The sequence below is a fragment of the Lissotriton vulgaris genome, chromosome 10, assembly GCF_964263255.1.
Source record: "Lissotriton vulgaris chromosome 10, aLisVul1.2, whole genome shotgun sequence".
In the NCBI taxonomy this organism is placed as follows: domain Eukaryota; kingdom Metazoa; phylum Chordata; class Amphibia; order Caudata; family Salamandridae; genus Lissotriton; species Lissotriton vulgaris.
In genome coordinates this window covers 455,079,858-455,100,885 of record NC_141698.1, presented here as the reverse complement: position 1 = coordinate 455,100,885, position 21,028 = coordinate 455,079,858, and the positions used below count along the sequence as shown (strand labels likewise).

The 21,028-nt window shown below is 51.4% G+C and overlaps 1 protein-coding gene across 1 annotated transcript in view; it reads left to right on the top strand.

The window, feature by feature from the left end:
• Nucleotides 1-21,028, top strand: part of WDR90 (WD repeat domain 90) — a 1,374,469-nt gene that overhangs the window by 1,164,975 nt on the left and 188,466 nt on the right. Inside the window, exon 39 of the mRNA XM_086941318.1 lies at nt 20,584-20,714. Within this exon, the coding sequence (XP_086797444.1) occupies nt 20,584-20,714 (131 nt within the window). The remainder of the gene's footprint in view (nt 1-20,583; nt 20,715-21,028) is intronic.

The following is a 21,028-nucleotide window of genomic DNA, read 5'->3' as shown; positions in this document are numbered from 1 at the left end:
GTCAGAGTCCGACCTCACGTCCAGCCGGGGCTGCACTCGGGATCGTCGCGTGGTTCGTCTCAGGACAGGAGCAACCCGTCTGGCAAAGGGAAACGTCATCGCAAGTCCCGCTCCCGGCGGAGGTCCCTGTCCCAGGACCCCCTCCTGGGGGACACACAGCCTGATACGGATCATTCTGATAGAGGCTCCTGATCGCCCTTCATGGGGACTGTCTGCTGGTTGCCATCTATATGTGACTATATCTGGCGGAGGCTGAGCTGTGGTCGGTGGGACATACATTGGCTGGTGCAGTATTGACTTCCTCTTGGCGAATGCCGGGGCCTTCGTGGTCTGTAACTTTCTTGTGGTGCTTTGCTTCTGACTCTACTGTATGTTTGTTGGGGTTCGGGGCACGTACTTTGGGCTGCCTCCTCCTGTTGGGACTGGGGGGTGGTTCTGGGTGTGTGTCTGATTAGTTCGGGGGGGGACTAGTTGGGATCCATTGGTATGGCTGGCTTTGGGCGCTGTGTTTTGGGCCTGAAGTACCGTATACCGCGACAGATACTTCATTGTTCCTTGAGGTATGGGGATGGGGGTGGGGGGTCCTGGGGTGTTTGGTTGTATGTGGGTTGGGTCGGGGTTGGAGGGGTAGTGGGGTTTGGGGCTTCAGGATCTGTGGGGTTTGGGGTTCTGGTTCTGGGGGTGCAAGTGGTCTCTGTGTATTTTGCAACTGTGGGGTCTGGGGCTTGGGCCGGGGGTCGGGGAGAGTGGGGCTGGGAGCATTGTGATCATGGTTGATGTTCCTCACTTAGCGCCCAATGGCGCTTCCATGCGTGTTCTTAGCTGGAATGTACGGGGACTATTGGACAAGATTAAACGGGGAGCGGTGCTTCGCTGGGCTAAGAGGGACTTGGCAGATGTGCTCCTTCTTCAAGAGACGCACATGCTAGGTACGAAAGCCCTGAGTTTGCAGCGCTTTGGCTTTCATCAAGTGTTCCATGCCGGATTTACCAGGGGCTCCAGGGGTGTGGCCATTCTTATTCATAGACGGCTGGCATATGTACATGAGCGTCAGTGGCTTGACCCCCAGGGACGATTTGTCTTTGTACAGGGGAAGGTCGGTGTGGAGCCGGTCGTGTTTGGCTGTGTGTATGCCCCCCCCCCCTGCAGTGGGCCTTAGCTGAACGTTTGTTTGCCTTGTGGGCTGAGTTCCCCCGCTCCATGGCTGTGATTGGCGGAGACTGGAATGATGTGATGGATGTGGCTTTGGACCGGCAGAGGAGGCCTGGGGTGGCACTTGTATCCTCCCCTACACGGTTGGGGGCTATGGTTGATGGTCTGGGCTGGGTGGATGTGTGGAGACATCTGCATGCGGAGCGGCGAGAGTACACCTTTGTCTCGGCTGTCCATGGTTCCCTTTCGCGTTTGGACTGTGTGTTTGTCCCGAGGGCTTTCCTTGACAGGGTGAAGGGGGCAGCGATTCGGCCTCGCGGGCTCTCTGATCATTCCCCAGTGGCGGTACAAATTGACTTGTGCAAAGCGCGCTCCCCTTTCAGATGGAGAATGTCCGCGTGGCATCTGCAGCGCCCTGATTATTCCCAGCATCTGCGTAGCGCGATTGCCCATTATTGGCAGGACAACCTTACCGGAGGGATGGATGCGGTGACAGTCTGGGAGGCTATGAAACCCACCCTGCGGGGCATAGATGTTGCTTGGTGTGCGTCTGCTCGCCGGACTCGGCTGGGAGGCATTGCTGCGGCCGCAGAGCGGGTGGAGGAGCTCGAGGCTCGACACAGCGAGGCTCCCAATGATATGGCACTGCGGCTACTCCTGCAGGCGCAACAGTCTTATTCCTCGGTCCTGTTGGATGAGGCTCGTCAGGCGTGGCTGGCCACCCGTAGTCGGGTCTATCAGTGGGGCGACAAGTCTTGCACCATGCTTCATAGGCTGTGCCAACCAAACCTACAGCCTCTTACGCTACCGGGCCTTGTTGATAGTGCCGGAGTGGCAATCACAGATCCGGCAACTCTTGCAGTGAGTTTTGCGCGCTATTATGGGCACCAGTATGCCTCTCGAGAGACTCTCTCCCCTGCCATCATCGCGGATTATATTGCGCCGGTTCCCCCATCTGCTGTATCTGATGAGGTGCGCGAGGCCCTGGACCTTCCTCTGTCGGCTGAGGAGCTGGGTGATGCATTGGGTCAGTTAAATGTAGGCAAGGCGCCGGGGCCGAGCGGTTTCCCCAGCGAATTTTATAAGAGGTTCCATCTGCAGCTCGGGCCGCACTACTTGCGGGCCCTGGAGCAGGCACGAGAGCATGGCCGCCTCCCACCGGACTGGCGTCATGCCGAAATAGTGGTGTTTTTGAAGCCAGGTAGGCCCCCTGATCGCCATGACTCTTATCGCCCCATATCCCTCATCAACTTCGAGGCCAAGCTCCTGGCAAAGGCGCTAGCGAACCGCTTACTTCCACACATTTCGGCCCTTGTCCACCCGGATCAGGCGGGTTTTATGCCGCGCAGGGCAACAAGACACAATATACGACGGGCGCAGGCCGCGATACAAGCGATTGAGTCGTCGGAGGACCCGGCGGCGCTCCTGCTGGCTGATATTGATAGTGCCTTCGATTCGGTCAGCTGGACCTTTCTATTTGCTCTGTTGCCGCTGCTGAACCTCGGCCCGATTTTCCTCTCCTATATCAGGCTGCTCTACACTGAGATCACGGCCTCGGTGCGTATCTCGGGAACGGCGTCGGCTCGTTTTCCGGTGTCCAGGGGCACGCGTCAGGGGTGTCCGCTCTCCCCTTACCTTTTCGCGCTGGCCATGGAGCCGCTGGCCGCCAGGGTGCGCCGCGATGAGCTCTACCGTGGCTTCGTCTGGGGTGCGGATCATTCCGACCGCATAGCTTTATATGCGGATGATGTGCTATTTTTCATGACTGACCTGCAGCGTACGGGTCCTCGTGTCCTGGAGCTGATGCAGGAGTTTGGTCGGGCATCGGGGCTCTTCCTTAACCCGCGTAAATCGACCTTGTGGGTGCTGGGGGGTGCCGCAGTGGCCTGCCCTTGGGCTGCATCCCTTCAGATAGCTGTGGAGGGTGTGAAGTACCTGGGTGTCTTCCTCTCTGCCTCGCCTGCACTGGCATGGGACCGGAACATCCTGCCGGTATGGGATCGGGTCCAACTAGACGTCAAGACCTGGACGCGCATGCCTCTTAATATCTACGGCCGGTCGGCCATCTTCAAGATGGTGGCTTTGCCCCGTCTGCTATATCAACTGCAGAATCATCCCTTCCAGGTTGACCCGCAGTGGTTCCGTACTGTTGATTCTGTGCTGGGCCGGTTTCTGTGGGCTGGCGGTGCCGCCAGGGTAGCGCATTACAAAAAACAATTGGATGGACAGAATGTAGATCAATGTCTTACATTCACCCCAGTACAAGGATCTGGGCCTAAATCCATCGTTTTTTGCACTCCACACCACCCTGGGTCAGATAATGGCGTTATGCAAATCAGCTCTGACCCTGTGCCCCATGGGAACAGTCCAGTCCGAACTACAACAGCCATATCTTTCCCAGACCAGAATCAAGCATCCGAGGACCGGACGGGTTTCGAGGTAACACCTCTCATCAGCCCGGCTAGCTTGACTCCAGTGGTGTGGAGGCTCTGGGACCCACGTCTGAGCTACCCCAGTACACTCAGGGAGAAAATTACAAAAAACAATTGGATGGACAGAATGTAGATCAATGTCTTACATTCACCCCAGTACAAGGATCTGGGCCTAAATCCATCGTTTTTTGCACTCCACACCACCCTGGGTCAGATAATGGCGTTATGCAAATCAGCTCTGACCCTGTGCCCCATGGGAACAGTCCAGTCCGAACTACAACAGCCATATCTTTCCCAGACCAGAATCAAGCATCCGAGGACCGGACCGGTTTCGAGGTAACACCTCTCATCAGCCCGGCTAGCTTGACTCCAGTGGTGTGGAGGCTCTGGGACCCACGTCTGAGCTACCCCAGTACACTCAGGGAGAAAATTACAAAAAACAATTGGATGGACAGAATGTAGATCAATGTCTTACATTCACCCCAGTACAAGGATCTGGGCCTAAATCCATCGTTTTTTGCACTCCACACCACCCTGGGTCAGATAATGGCGTTATGCAAATCAGCTCTGACCCTGTGCCCCATGGGAACAGTCCAGTCCGAACTACAACAGCCATATCTTTCCCAGACCAGAATCAAGCATCCGAGGACCGGACCGGTTTCGAGGTAACACCTCTCATCAGCCCGGCTAGCTTGACTCCAGTGGTGGGTAGCGCTGCGCACATGCTTCCTCTCTACTTACTGCGGCGGCTTGGCGGTCGCGGATATTTTATCTTACTATCAGGCCTCCCATCTCCTTGTGCTTAACGAATGGTGGTATGGTGACCGTAGTGATCCGGCTTATGCCCTTGAGCATTCACTGATGGGTGGCGCCTCCCTTCACACCCTGCTGTACTCGGCTAGGCGGAGGCGACTGCTTCCACAGGTCACCCAAGTGGTCTTTGCTGTCTGGCGGCGGGCCCTGCACCGGGTGGGCTGGTGGGGCCGGCTTACAGCTGAAACCCCGTTGTGGCACAATGGCCTGTTACCGGCGCTGGCGTCTCTGTCCGGCTTTGACGGCTGGGATGCGATTGGAATCTCGTCCCTAGGTCATGTCCTCTCTGGTACTACCCTAAAGTCCTTTCGGGAACTTAGCTCCGAATTTAGCATGCCCAAGACCCAGTTTTTCCGCTACCTTCAATTTCGCCACGCTCTTACTCCTAGTCTGGTGGGCCTGGAACAGCTCCCTGATTTTAGCCCTATCGAGGCTAAACTGTTTATGGGAGACCTAGGTGACAAGAAGGTCTTGCAGATATATCGCTCTCTGGTCACTCACTGTTCCCCTTCACTCGCGGTGCTGAAGGCCTCTTGGGAGGGTGATGTTGGTCCATTGGATGATGACGACTGGCGTGAGGCCTTGGAATCTCCCCGTGGTGCTGCTATAGCCATCCGCCTTCGCTTCATCCAGTTCAAATACCTCCACCGGGCTTATTATACTAGACATCGCCTATGGCGGGCAGGTCTTATCGCGACTCCGGAGTGCCTGAGGTGTGGTTCTGAAGAGGGCACCCTGTTTCATACAGTATGGTCCTGTGAGAGACTGACTCGATTCTGGGCTGGGGTTTGGGACTGCCTGTCAGAGGTGTTGGGTTGGGACCTGCCCCGTACCCCCAGGTTGGGCCTTCTTCATGTTCTAGAGAACGTTGGGGGCAATATTTACAAACGCCATTTGCTGTTGCTGGGGCTGGTGGTGGCAAAGAGGGACCTGGCGCAGGCCTGGAAGAGCGAGCGCGCCCCCCCACTCGGGGCTTGGAGGGCGGGCCTGGACTTCCTCATGGGACTAGAGCAGCCTGTTTTTGAAGCCCGGGGATGTCCCCGCAAACATTACAAAATCTGGAAACGGTGGGCGGATTACCGGGGCCTGCTCCTTGACCCCCCCGTAGACATTGATGATGCATTACAGCTGGATGTGGATCCTGCACTGTAGGCTGCTGGCCGGCTCCACCTTTGTAAGTTGTCTCATGTTGCTGGACTGTGATCACGTGCACTGGGTTGGGGTGGGATAAGGGGTGGGTAGCTGTGGGTGGGGCTGGTTGGTGTTTTTGGGGTTGGGTGGGTGGGGTAGTTCGATGTCATTCACTATATAACGCTGGGTTCGATGCTGCACTAATGATGTGTCTCTTTCTATCTGTCGTTGACAGTTTCCTCCTGACTGTGGAGGGCTGTGTTATGCTTTGCTTGAACTCATAATAAAATTGGTTATGAAAAAAAAAAAAAAATCGGACCCCAGAATGGGACCAGGCCCTTTGAAATGTCTTCAACCTGCTGCAGCGAGGTATCTGTCTGATCAGTACTATCAGTATCATAGCTCCTAATAGTCCGATTAGATTCTATCTCTCTCTTCATTAGCTGATGAGTCCTATGGTAATCGGAAGGGGCAATATACACAGGGGGATAAAGAAAGGACAGATAACACCGTCCTGCCCATCCTCGTGGAAGCCAAGTATAAGCATTTCCCCGCACACAAAATATACATTAGGGGGAGTGATCATCGGGGGAGTACTGTCGGTCTGCAATGTATAGGTGTAATTACAGGTACTACTCCCTACCTTAATGTGACCTCGCCCCCTATTACAAAACAGAGAGGTGGAATTTATTATGGGGATCGGCAGGGCTCTATCATTTGTAACATTGCGTTCCTTAAAATGCTGAAAATACAAAGTAGAATTAAAAAGTTCAAAATCCTGCAACCAGGTATCATTTTTGGATTCAGTATATACATTCATACAGGCGTTTGGATCTAAGGAACCCTGACCTTTATCCCCTTCAGCATCAAATCCTTGGTGTCACTCTATATACTTTAAAATGGCTTCATAATCCCTTTCAGAATATATTTTTGGATTTGCGACATAGTGTGAATACATCAACGATAACAATTGCCACCAAGCTTCACAACTGGCTAAATATGACAAAGGGAGAGAGATGAATAACTCATGTTGATGCATGACTGACTGTAACAAGCCACAAACCCATCAGTTCGTTTTGTTTGTGGTACTGTGGGTCTGATGCAACATTTCAATAAAATCATTCTTTGAATAAGTTTCCCTATGCCTAGCCTTATGCGGAGGCAGAGAATAAAAGAGGTGTTCCTCTGGGGCAGGAGTAGTTTTCAACAATTTCTGTACTGGATGCTTAAATTCCAAGTATACAAACACACACATCATTACTACAGTAATTATGACAATAAAAGCAACGAATGCCACCTTCACTCTGGTGGGCCATCCGGAAAACAGTTGCATATTATGAACATGGCGCCGAGGGGCGAGTGGTCGTTCATCTTCTATCATAAATCGATCAAAGAGAAACATACTCTCTAAAAGTCCAAATCTATCTCGGTCCCTTGCTAAAAGTCCAAAACTAATCTTTGTATCCACAAAGCACGCGCGCCACCAGAGGGTTTCTTCTTCCCACTAAGGGATCTTCTCCCTGTGTCCGTTTTTAGAGCCTCACAGGCAGACCCTTATCTCTCATCCAAGGAAAAGCAAACTTTCAGATTCCAAAAGCACGATCGCGGCCCTTAACTCAGTCTTTCTTTCTGAACAGAGCCTTATTACACAATGTTCCAAGCTCTCTGCAAGTTCAGTCCAGTGCCTCGCTCAGCATTCCAATCACTCTACTCGATGTTTTTCATCACAAAGTCTTGGTCTAATTTCTTCCATTAGAGAGTGGGGTACCGCGCTGTTTTCGGGGCCGCAGCTTGTATCGACAACGGCCAGGTTGCTCCTGGTCAGAAAACAATTCAGTGGCATGGGTAACAAACTCGGTCACCTCCTGTGATGCCTCGGGACTGGCAGTCGCTTCTGATTGAGCTATCTCACCTTCCCCTTCAGGCAACACTTTACTTGATTGCACTTTTTCCTGAGCATCCGAAAAGGGCACAAAGCTTTGGATCAACTCCCCTTCCTGACTCGGCACTCCGTCTTTGTTCTGCCGGTCAGAAGGCAGGGGCAGCGGGAGGCGCTTGACGTGGCTCACGTGTATCCAGTGTTTGCGACCGTGCACCTTCACCGCCGTCCTTGTGACCAGGATGATTTGATAGGGCTCGGACCACCTGGGCTCCAAACTCGATGTCCTTTGATAATTCTTCACCAGTATCCACTGGCCGGGCTCCAAACGATGTCCAGGACCCTCCGGTAGTGGCTGCAATGTGTCCGATACCTGTTGATGAATAGAACGCAGATCTTTAGTCAAAGCATACAGGTAATCTGTCATCCACGGATAATCAATATCCCTAAAAGATCTGGGCCTAGGGACTCCCCTCACATTTGCGAGGCGGCCAAATATTACCTCATACGGAGACAGACCGGTTCTAGAATGAGGAGTCGTTCTAAGGGATAGTAAGGCTAATGGAAGGGCATCGGGCCACTTCAATCTAGTGTCTGCTCAGATTTTGGACATCTTGAGCTTCAGAATACCATTATATTTTTCAACCAAGCCCGCTGATTGTGGGTGTCTAGCAGCATGGAGCTTTAGCCTTATTTTCAATCCATCACAAACACTTCGTACAAGTAAGGCATTAAAAGGGGGCCCGTTGTCCGACCAGATAACTCGGGGCAAACAATATCTAGGGAAAAATTCCTTGATTAGGACCTTAGCAGTGGCAATTGCCGTGGCATCTTTGGTGGGGTAGGCCTCGACCCATTTACTGAAAGCACATACCACCACCAATACATACTTCAAATTATTTACACGTTCCATTTGTATGTAATCTATCTGTATGACTTCAAAAGGCAAGGATGGCGGGGCAAAATTGCTACTCAAAACAGATTCTCTACCTCCAGGGTTATGTTGTAAACACACCGGGCAATATTTAACAATGTGGGCTGCTATTTTGGAAATGTTTGGATTATTCCATAATGGGTCTAATACTGCGCTAATTCCTTTAGCGCTGATATGGGCCGGGCCATGCGCCATGGTGACTACTGCATATACCAATGCATTAGGGAGCAACCATCGCTGCTTCTCAGATCGGTCTATCCAAAATCCATTCTCATCTAGTTTCCCAATCTCCCGTTCCCACCTCTGCATCTCTTCAATAGTCGCTTCCTTCTGTAACTCTTTCACACTTTCAATGGTATTATCAAAAAGGGATGTTTCGGTGGTCCATCGGGCAGATGTACTAAGAAACATGGGACTTCCTTTAGCCTGAGCCGTTTCCTTTGCTACTGAATCGGCAAAGGCGTTCCCCTTTCCAGTAGAATCTACAACCCACTTGTGAGCACTGCATTTAACAATGGCCAACTTCTTTGGAAAGGTTAAAGCAAATAGTAATCGATCAATCAAGGGACCATGTTGAATTTTCTGGCCATGCGTAGTGAAGAAACCCCGCTCCCTCCACAGCCTCCCAAAACTATGGGCAACGCCGAAGACGTACTGGCTATCTGTAAAAATATTCACCCTCAGACCTTCACTCAATTCACAGGCTCTTAACAAAGCTATTAGTTCAGCTGCTTGGGCTGAGTGGTGTGAAATCCTTGCGGCTTCCACTACTGTCTTCAAAGTGGTAATGGCATATGCAGCTGTTGCAGTGCCATCTGGTAACTTAAAACAAGAGCCATCCACATACAATTCCCCGTCTTGTTCACGTAAAGGGGTGTCAGTTAAATCTACACGCCCCTTTGTTTCTTCTTCCGTTCTAAATACACAATCATGGACATCAACTCTTTCATCTTTCTGAGGGAGAGGCAATAATGTGGCAGGATGATTCAAAGTGGTGCATCTTTTAATAGTAATGTGAGGGGCAAACAATGTCAATTCATATCCTGTCAATCTAGCACTCGTTAGGTGCCGGGTCTTAGTTCTATTCAAAAGGATATCCACAGCATGCGGTACCATGACTGTGAGATCAGTGTTCAGGACTATCCCTTCTGATTGTCGGATGGCCAATGCTACTGCAGCAGTGGCCCTCAGACAACTTGGGAGGGCTCGTGCAACAATGTCTAAAACTGAAGAGAAAAATGCACAGGGTCTCTGTTTTCCACCAAAAGTCTGTGTTAACACTGATAATGAACAACCGTCCACCTCGTGCACATAAAGTGAAAAAGGCTTTCGGTAATCTGGAGTTCCCAACACAGGTGCAGAACAAAGAGCAGACTTTAAAGATTCAAAGGCTTCTTGACATTCATCCGTCCAGGGCAGGGGTTCATGCACATCTTTGGTTGTCAATTGCAACAAGGGTTTAGAGAGAAGTGAATAGTTAGGAATCCATTGACGACAGTAAGCGGTTATTCCAAGAAAAGCACGAACATCACGTTGAGTACGAGGTACAGACATGTTAGTTATAACAGATATTCGTCCAGGAGTTAATCGCCTCCCCGCTTTCGACAGAAAATGGCCTAAGTAGGTCACTTCCTGTCGACAATATTGAAATTTAGAAAGGGAGACTTTATTTTCTTTCTTAGCCAAATGGTGTAACAATTTCACCGTGGCCTCTTTGCATCCCTCTTTAGTATCAGAGGCCACTAGAATATCATCTACGTACTGAATAATGGTATTTCCGGCTGGCAAAACTAATTCATCAAGAACTGCTTTTAAAGCTTGGCTATAAATACTAGGACTTTCAGTATAGCCTCGGGGGGCGCGTGTAAATCTAAAACTTCGGCCAGCCAATGAGAATCCGAAGATATGCCTGCTATCTGGGTGAATCAGGATGCTAAAGAAGGCATTCTTCAGATCTATTACAGAGAAATACTGAGCTGTGGGAGGAATCATAGTCAAAATAGCAGTGTTATCGGGTACCACTGGATACTGTGGAACCACTATTTTATTAACCTGTCGAAGGTCAATCACAAAACGATATGTGTTCTTATAATCTGGAGCACCATCAACTGGGGCTTTCTTCAAAATTGGTAAAATTGGGCTATTACAAGTGTTTGCCGTTGTTTCTTCCACTACCCCTTTTTGAATAACATCGCAAATAATGTTTAACATAGCCCGTTCACCTTCGGGTGAAATTTTATACTGTGGAATGCGAGGCTGCTGCGCATTAGGTTTCAGGGTAATGGACACGGGGGCTATCTTTAACAGACCAACATCAGTGTCTCCTGTTGCCAACAGAGTCTGAGGAATTGCAGAGAATTCAGGGGGAAGACGTTCACTTTTCGCAAAATATTGAGCGTCCGTCAAAGGTTTCTGCATCGTCAAATATACACCTTCCGGTGAACAATAAATCTGAGCATGCAATTTCTTTAAAATATCTAAACCCAAAAGATTCTCACCACAATTTGACGTCAACAGAAAAGGTGACTGTATAGAAATAGGACCTACAGTGAAAGGCAAAGGCTTAGAAACGGGGCTTACCACAGGTATTCCAGAGAATCCTACTGATACATTATTTTGGCCAGACAGAGCAGCCCTGGGACCATTGTATGAGCAACTGAACTATTCATTGCTCCAGTATCCAATAGGAATTTTCCTGATGCACCCAACAGTTCCCCTTGTACATAAGGTCCCTCTTGGTCAACTGGTACTGTAATGTGGCCCCCTCTCTGTCCTTGGCTGTCTCAGGCATAATCTTGTCCGTCGTACCCGTCCTCCCTATAATTCTCATTATAGTACTGCCTATTTTGTGGACTATCAAAATAGTTTTTTCGAGAATCCACGTCTTCTCTTCGCATGCTATTTCGATCGATATTTCCCCGGCCCCGTCCTCGTCCCCTACTGGGGCCGTTCCTTGCCAACAACAAAGGACAGTCCGCCCCCCAATGCCCCTCCTGATTACAGTACGAGCATTGATTAATGCCGAAATTCGGGGGACCTCCTCTTCCTCTGCCTGCACCTATTCCCCTTTGGAAGGAACCACGCCCACCTCGTCCCGCATTCTGTCCTCTACTAACTTGCTGCAACAAGACTTTAGTCTTTAAATCTTTCGTCTTCTTTTCAGTCCTTTCCTTGCTTTCATTTTCTCGATGCTCATAATACTGAGCCATACTGAGAATCACGGATGGGGTGGCCGTAGTCCACGTACTCTCAGCTGCCTGGAGGTGAGACATAATCTCTGGTAACAAATTTGTCACAAACAGTCGTATTCCGCCATCTGTGGATAAATCCTGTCCGCTAAAATCTATGAATGTTTTCTCAAACTTGGTGAAATAATCCGACACACTCTCATCCTTATTTTGTTTACATACTGTTAGCTTATCCCAATCTATTTTCTTAGGAGGGAGGAGGGTCTGCACAAATGTAATAATTTTGTTGGGTACTACTAAAATTTCATCTCGAGGTTTCTCTCCAAGTTTTCGTTCTTTATCCCAAGTCTTCAGTTGATCCCACGCACCCCCTAGCTCGGGAGCGTGATCTGTATCATGTATCTGTCTCCAAATATCAACCGGGATCAAAAGGCCAAAAAATAACTCAATGTCTGGTTTAGTCATAATAGCGGAATTGGCAGCCTCAGCCAATTCCTTGTAATAAGCTGTGGAATTCTTACGAGGGTCAGGTAGCTAGGCTTTCAATGTAAGGACCTCGCTTCGTTTCCAAGGGGTATAAACCCATTGTTCCTGAAGCCGCCTTGCGTCCACCCTCGCCCTGGTAACATTGCCCCCGGCGTCCTTTATTTCAGGTAATTCCGGAAAGAAGAGAGGATATACCTCTCTCATAGGATTCTGGGTTCCCCAATCAGCACATTTTCGATGCATTCGTTCTCGATATTGTAAGAGAGTTGCTACATTCTGATGTACTTCATCAGACTGCAATTGGAATTTGTGGGCTCGATCTCTTATATCCCTCAATATTTGAGGAGCGAACCCTTCCTCAAAACACTGTTCCCATAGGGAAATTAATCGGATCGCCATATTTTCTAAAGCCAGTTGTTGAGCAACAGGTTCAAAATCTTTCATAGTGCTCCAAATGTCCTCCATTGTATAAATGGCATTCCGCATCCATTGGGACGCCTGATTTACTATAGCCCTCCTTTCCTCCATACCTAACGAAGATCTAGTAAAAATCCGTTGGTCACTCGAATCAGACCCAAGACGCTTAGGCGTGGTATCTAAGGTGGCTAAAGCTCGAGGATCTATAGCGCTTCGAGCCGGAGGAGAGAGAAATACTGGGTGTACAGTGGAAGGGACGACTGAGTCTGGTTGTAACAAAATCAAGGGTGAGGTAGTTGGTCGGAGTGAGGGAGGAGGAAGCAGCGCACTCCGTACAGACCCCTCAGGTGGGGCCGTAGCCACTGCTCCCATAGGGTCCTTAATTACCAACGCGGCCCCGGGGCGATCTATTCGGGTCAAGGGCACCGCTGGATATAAACCCTGTGGAGCATAAGGAGGAGGTGGACGAGTTTCTAATAAATCCTCCATCTCATCTCCAGTATCGGGTCGGGCCACATAACTTTTATCTGTTTCCAAACGGAACTGTCTGTCCATTTGGGCAATATTTTCATCTACCTTTCTTTTATCGTATGCTATGGCCTTTTGAGTTACTATCTGCCCAGATTTAAACTTTCCCAGTTTCTCTTCCCTTATTCGCCGTTGTTTAGCCTCCTTTAACCATAGGTTCAAGGAGTCAAACATCGACTGGCGACTTTTCTTCATAAACATTTTATTTTGTAAGTAATTAATCTTTTTCTCATCGAACAACCCCGTTAGAGGCCATTGCAAGTCAGTATCTGAAAGAAACAGGTTAGTATTAGATTCCTTACCTTAGAATATCCCCAGGCGTCAGTCTGGATCCGGAAACTTTTGCATAGCAATACCTCTGCGCGTCGGTAGGCAGCGTCTAAAGGTGTCCCCTGCGGCTCCGCGTCCGTCGTCGGCGTCGTGCGCTGTGAAGACGTCGCTGGAGTATATAGACGCCGCCTCCGCGTGCTGACGTCAGTTCTTCTTTTTTCCGCGCCAGTTAGCGCAGATCCAAAGAGCAGTACTTCGGTCTTTGACCAAAGTTTTTGAATCTTTCTGATAATCTTCTTACGGTGCCGGTAGGATGCCCGGTTTTAAGAACTGTGACGACTGTGACCGCACGATGTCGGTCACGGATCATCACCGACTCTGCCTCCGGTGCCTGGGCCCCGACCATGACGTGGACGCCTGCGTCGATTGCCGGGCCTTGACAAATAAAGCTAGACGGGAGCGGTCCCGCAAGCTGCTCGAGCTCCGGGTGTCGGCCCCGCGTCGAGAGCGGTCCCGGTCCGGCCGGAGGTCAAGGGAGCGATCGAGGGAGCGCTCCGGGAGTCGTCACCATTCCTCTGGTTCCTCAGGTAGGAAGCACAAGAAGTCGGGGCGTCGTCATCGTACCTCCGACTCCCCCCGACGCTCGCGCAATGCGGCCGGGGGTTCGGGTGGCCCCACCCCCGCGGCTCCGCGTGAGTCGCCGACGCGCCCTGCTCCATACCCTGCGGTCCCTGGGCAAGGCGCGTCGCCCGAGGAGATAGAGGCATTCCTCATGGTCATGAGGGCACTGTCTCCTCCGACCGGGCCTCCGGTGCCTGCGGGCCCTGTGGTCCCGTCCGAGGGCCCTAGCGGTTCGGGTGCTCCTGCCTCGACGCCGTCGGGTGCTCCGGCCCCGGCGCCGCCGACGGCTCCGGCCCCGGCGCCGCAGGGGCCTTCAGGGTCGACGCCGGCTGGTCAACCGGCCTCTCCGGCGCCGATTCCTTCGGGGCAGCCCCTGGCGCCGCCCCCGCGCGGCGCCGCCCCCATTCCCTCTCCGACTCCGGACGCGGAGTCGAACCGGCGTCGCCCGACGCCAAGTCCGACGCCGATGGGGCCTGTGGACCCCGGGGAGCCGGTCTACATTGTTGATTCCGAATATGGTGAAGGTGTAGATTACGGAGAGGAGTGGGAGGGGTCTGAGGACCCTCTGACCCGCGAGTGTCAGTACAATGTGGACTGGATGGGTGACTTGGGTGACGCCAGTGGTCTGGATGACTCCCCCAACCCTGGCTTTGTCTCACCTCCTACCGTGGCTTCGGAGGAGGGGGCAGCTTATTCAGTGGTGTTGATGAGGGCTGCTAAGGCCTTAAACCTTGAGCTCCCCGTCGCGGCCGTGAGGACTAACATCCTCACTGAGGTCCTCAAACCGCAGTCATGCCCACAGGAGCCACTGCTGCCGTTCAATGAGGCCTTAACTGACGTTCTTTTGGGCACGTGGTCCAGGCCCGCTTCAGGTTCGCCTGTTGATAGGAACGTGGCCAGACGCCACCGTCCGTGTATGGATGACCCCAAGTTCCTGTCCACCCATCCCACCCCTGAGAGTCTGGTGATCCAGGCCTCGACTTCCCAGACCGCATTCCCGTCGGCCCCGCCCGACCGGGAATCTAAGAGGTACGACCAGTATGGTAAGAAGGTCTTCTCGTCCCTGAGTCTGGGACTGCGGTCTTGCAACACCGCATGCCTCTTGGGCCGCTACACCCACTCTCTGTGGGATACGGTCGCGGACCTGCTGCCTGAATGCCCGCCGGAGGTACGGGCTAAGCTCGGCAAGGCTATGATTGAAGGCCGAGACGCAGCAAGATACTCCATCAGGTGTGGTCTTGATATGACCGACTCACTGGGCAGAGCGATGTCCACAACGGTGGCGATTCGTCGCCACGCCTGGCTGAGATCCGCCAACTTCTCGGCAGATGTCCAGAATGCATTGATGGACATGCCGTTTGATGGCAGTCGCCTGTTTGGCGACAAAGCGGACCACGCGCTGGAGCGCTTCAAGGACTCCAGGGTCACGGCCAAGTCCTTGGGTCTCTCGACCCAGCGCCAGCAAACGGGTTCGTTTCGCTTTTTTCGTGGCCAAGGAAGGGGCGGTCCCACACGTGCTGCCAGCCACGCGCCGCAACAGACTTATCAACGCGGTGGCGGCCGTGGAAACCGCTGTGGTGGCGGTCGGGGACAGCGGTGAGGTCAGGCCACACCTCCCCCCGCAGCATCTGCCACTAAATCCTCCGAGTCCGTGCTTTCAGGCCCATGTGACGCCGGTGGGTGGCAGGGTTCGCCATCACCTCTGCCACTGGCGCACAATAATATCGGACAGGTGGGTGCTGCAGCTCATCCGAAGGGGCTACTCCCTCCCCTTCGAGACCACTCCTCCAGCCATGCCACCGCAGAACCACTGTGTGTCGGGGGACCATTTGGCACTTCTGAGGGAGGAGGTTACGGCCCTCTTGGCCAAGGGGGCCATCGAGCGCGTTCCTGGGCCAGAAGTAGGACGTGGTTGCTATTCCCACTACTTTCTGGTACCCAAGAAGGACAAAGGGGGCCTACGTCCTATCTTGGACCTAAGGAACGTCAACGGCTTCCTCCGGAAGGAGAAGTTCAAGATGTTGACTTTAGCTCAGGTCTTGGCTGCTCTAGACCCGCAAGACTGGATGGTAGCGTTGGACTTGCAGGATGCGTATTTTCACATCCCCGTCCTGCCGGCCCACCGGCGTTACCTGCGGTTCACGGTAGGCCATGAGCACTTTCAGTTTATCGTGCTCCCCTTCGGCCTTACCAGCGCCCCACGGGTGTTCACCAAGGTGATGGCGGTGGTCGCAGCCCATCTGCGCAGATTGGGGGTTTCAGTCTTCCCCTATCTAGACGACTGGCTGTTGAAGGCGGGCTCGCCCCGGACAGTCGTCCACCACCTTCAGATGACGGCAGACCTCCTGCACGAGCTGGGGTTCTCCATCAATGTGCCGAAATCACACCTGTGTCCCTCTCAAAAGCTCCTTTTCATCGGAGCGGTTCTCGACTCGGCGCAGTTTCGGGTCTATCCTCCGGAACGGCGAGTCCAGGATGTACAGGCTTTGATTCCCATCTTTCAGTCGTTATCCCGGGTTTCGGTTAGGTTGACGCTGCGGCTGCTGGGGCTGATGGCTTCCTGCATCCTTCTGGTGCATCAAGCCCGGTGGCGGATGCGGGCTCTGCAGTGGGACCTGAAGTTTCAGTGGGCCCAGCATCAGGGCAACTTGTCCGGCCATGTCTTGATCTCGGAGGGCACTGAGAGACAACTGCAGTGGTGGCTTATGGACCGCGATTGAGTCAGAGGCAGATCCCTCTCCCTTCCCCAACCGGAGCACGTTGTTTTGACGGGCGCGTCCCTCCAGGGCTGGGGAGGCCACTTGGGAGAGGCAGAGATCAGAGGCATCTGGTCTCCGGCGGAGCCCCGGCTCCATATAAACCTGTTGGAGCTCGGGGCGATTTGTTTGGCACTGAAAGAATTCCTCCTCTTTGTCAACGGGAGTGTAGTGCAGGTGTTCACGGACAACACCACCGCCATGTGGTACTGCAACAAGCAGGGCGGGGTGGGGTCGTGGACCCTTTGCCAGGAGGCTCTGCGCCTCTGGCAATGGCTGGAACGTCAGGGCGTGACTCTGACGGTTCAACACCTGGCAGGTTCTCTGAACGCCAGGGCGGACGAACTCAGCCGTCGGTGCTCGATGGATCACGAATGGCATCTGAACTCGGACGTGGCGCAAGGCCTCTTTCGGCAATGGGGAGAGCCTTGGTTAGATCTATTCGCCACAGAAGAGAACGCGCAATGTCATCAGTTCTGCGCGTTGGAGTTTCCAAGACGGCACTCGCACGGCGACGCCTTTCGGCGCGAGTAGAGTTGCGGTCTGTTATACGCCTTTCCGCCTATACCACTTCTGCCCAGAGTGGTGAAGAAGATCAGGCGCGACCGGGCCCAAGTCATCCTTGTGGCTCCGGACTGGGCTCGAAGGTACTGGTATCCCGAGCTACTCAGCATGTCAGTCGGTCCCCCGATCCGCCTGCCCCTTCAGGAGGACCTTCTGTCGCAGCAGCAGGGGACGGTTCTCCACCCGAACCTGTCCAGCCTCCACCTCCATGCGTGGAGATTGAGCGGCGACAGTTGAGGCCATTTGACTTGCCTCCTGAAGTCTGTGATGTGATTCTGGCAGCCAGGCGATCCTCCACGAAATCGGTATACGCCTGTCGGTGGAACAAGTTTGTGGCATGGTGCACAGCAAAGGCTGTGAATCCTCTTTCTGCCCCTCTTTCTGAGGTTCTTCTCTTCCTTCTTTCTCTTGCCCAGCAGGTCTCTGCTCTGGGCACTATCAAGGGCTACCTTTCTGCCCTTTCGGCCTTTCTGAGGCTGCCTGATCAACCTTCTTTGTTCAAGTCCCCCATTGTAACAAGATTCTTGAAGGGCATCACACACATGTATCCACCTGTTCCGTTTGTGATGCCTCAGTGGGACTTGAACCTGGTTCTAACCTTCTTGATTTGTGCTCCCTTTGAGCCCCTTCATTCCTGTCCTCTCCGTCTCCTGACTTTAAAGACGGCTTTCCTGGTTGCCATCACCTCTGCCAGGAGAGTGAGTGAGCTCCTGGCTCTTTCTGTCAAACCTCCTTTCCTGTCTATTCATCCTGACAAGGTGGTTTTGAGAACTAGACCTTCTTTCCTGCCCAAAGTAGTCTCTGCTTTTCACATCGGGCAGTCCATCACCCTCCCTTCCTTCTTCCCGCCTCCGCATCCTTCAAAGGATGAAGAGCGGCTCCATCGCCTGGACCCGAAACGTGCGCTTTCGTTTTATATGGATCGCACACGCCAGTTCCGGGTGGATGACCAACTATTTGTTGGCTACGTGGGTGCGAAGAAGGGACGGGCGGTACATAAACGGACCATCTGTCGGTGGGTCGTTCTGTGCATCAAAGCGTACTACTCTTTGGCTCGGAGGGAGCCTCCTGTTGGGCTGAGGGCCCATTCCACTCGGGCCACGGCGGCTACTACTGCCCTGGGCCGGGGAGTCCCCTTGCAGGACATTTGCCAGGCGGCTACGTGGGCCTCGCTGCAAACCTTTGCGAGGCACTACTGCCTGGACAGTCAAGTCCGGAGGGATGGATTCTTTGGCCGTTCTGTCCTCCAGGACTTTCTGGTGTAGGATTGTATTGGTTCGCAGACCCACCACCGGGGTTGGTATTGCTGGGGTATCTATTCTAAGGTAAGGAATCTAATACTAACCTGTTTCTTTCAGATGAACAAGTTACTTACCTTCGGTAAAAATATATCTGTAAGAAACAGTAGTTAGTATTAGATTCCTTACCTTAGAATATCCCCATCATCCCCTTTGGTTTTGCTTGGATCAAGATCAGGCACAAGTTGCAGATCCTTTAATGACCTTCCCTTATTCTGATTCCACAGACCTCACAGCTGTTCAGGAAGCTAGTGGGGTTGACACTTATCCTGAAATAGACAATAATCTAACTTTTTTGTAACCCCAAAAAATCAGATCATGCCCTAGAACTTCCTCTTCCCTCAGTAGAATATCGTCCTAACATCTTAAGAGATGTTCTACTAATTTCATTTGAAGTTAAGGAATTTGCGGCTAGACTGTGTCTCTACCACATACATTGCTACCGAAGGTAAGTAACTCGTTCGTTGATCAGCACCTGTCTCCATTTACATATGCTCCAACCATGCCCCTAACAGGATCTAAACAACCACTATACCTGACTGTGCAATTAAAATGCCTATTCTAACATTCTTGGTCTTGATTAACCACATCCGTGCTAGTGGAATTCTGGAGCTATGCTGAGATATTTAAAAACCCATGTTACATGACGAGCTGGGCTCGTCATCAGCGTGCGAGGAGGCTACACCATGACGAGCCCAGCTCGTCATGAGCCTGGAAGGGGTTAAGATTTTCCTCTAATATGTATAAAACACGGCTAAATATAATGTAAACTGGCCACTTTGAACGTAAAGAGTACCACTGAAACAAATGGCCTCCCAGATTCTGAAAACTTCCAACCAACCATACAGATAGTAATAAACCTATGCTGGAGCAGAAGGAGTACATATATTTCTTTTTGGCATTATCATTTCATCTTGTCCTTTCTTCTGCTAAGTAATTGGAAACAAACTTTTGACTGCAATTACCAATAAATAATAAAGAACTAAATACATTTATAAAAAATGGAATGGGTCCAGAGTTTTTTGGGGGCTTTCTGTGGAGAAGTGTGGCTCAGGGGTTAGAGGCGGCAGACCTGGAGCTTGAGTTCAGCCCTGGACCAGGGTTCAATTCCCCGCCTCGGCGGATCTTGGGCTCAAAAATTCCACGGACTCGTTAATTCTCGCTCTGGTGCCTTCTCGACTCACGGGTTCACACTCTGCAACTCTGGGCAATAGCTTGCTTAATCTCCACAACGGCCCCTCGCGGCGGGATGCCTGGCTTTCACCTTGTGGATACCCTGCCAGGGTTATCTCACAGGGGAATACCAGGACGGGTTCCCTAAGCAAGCGCGGAGATGCCCCAGGGTAAGTCGTGCGCTATATAAGTTTCATTCATTTCATTTCATTTCATTTTTGGAAAGCTTTGATGCGCTGCCCATTTAACAGATTTAAACTGATGAAGCCACTTTGTTCCTGTGAACAAGGCTGTCCTCCATTGGAATCTCTTCAGAGCCTAAACATATGTAAGGCGACTTTTCGAAGGCCTGCCCATACTTTTTATAGAGAATGCTGTATGGATTCAGATCTTAGATGTAATTTTCAGGTAGATTTGATTGTTTTGGGGAAGCTCTTCCTAATGGAGTTTGCTACCATCCCCTTTGACAGTATGTATTAGTCTGTATTCTGCTCAGCACATCACTTCAAGTATCGTACAACATAGGAAGATACAAATAAATGACATAACATAATTTCCCAACATTGATATCTTCCATAAATTAATTCGGTATGTGGCCATCCCATCCTGTTGATTACATACTGATCTGGCCCTTCTTTGTTATTCTCCAAATTGTGAAATGGCCATGGTACTTGAGTGCTCTTATAGGCATTCCCAGATGTTACTTCAATAGCTGAAAATCTAATCCTGGTGGCTCAAGAGTGGCTTCAATGATGGTAACTCTTAGTGTTTTGATACTCTCAGTGAAGCTGTGGAAAGCTGAACATTATATATGCATCTAAGGAAGACACCAGCTTTGCTAAAATTAAATACTATTTTGTATCCTTCTTCTGGCCCAGTCTCCTTTTTAAGAGTGTCCTCTTATTTTCCTTTTGTTGTCTTTATCTCCCTGCTCACTATAGGTGAAATCATCCTGTCTGGAGGGAAGGATGGACTGATGGCAGTCAGCAGCCCCCGAACAGGAATGACTGTCCGTGTCTTGAGTGACCACAGAGGCTCTCCCATCACTGCCATTCGAAGCACGAGGAAAAAGGTATAGCTTGCACTTTTTACCATCAAGATGTCCTATGAGCACAGCTGATAGTGGTCTTTACTGTGGGCAATAACATGCAGACAGGATTTGTAAACTTTGTATTAACATTTGATGTCCAAGAAGACTGTTGTAGTAGTCCAATCTGCAGGAAAAAAGTTGATGTTGCAGTTTTGAAAGGTATATGTTGGCTTATACTGTTTATACTTTAGTTGTTGGAATCGTGCTTTGTCTCCATTATTATCTGTGGCTCTGCTATTAATAAATGTTTGCATTTTAATGGAAAAGCTGTGTAAAATCCTGAGCTTTCTGGCCAA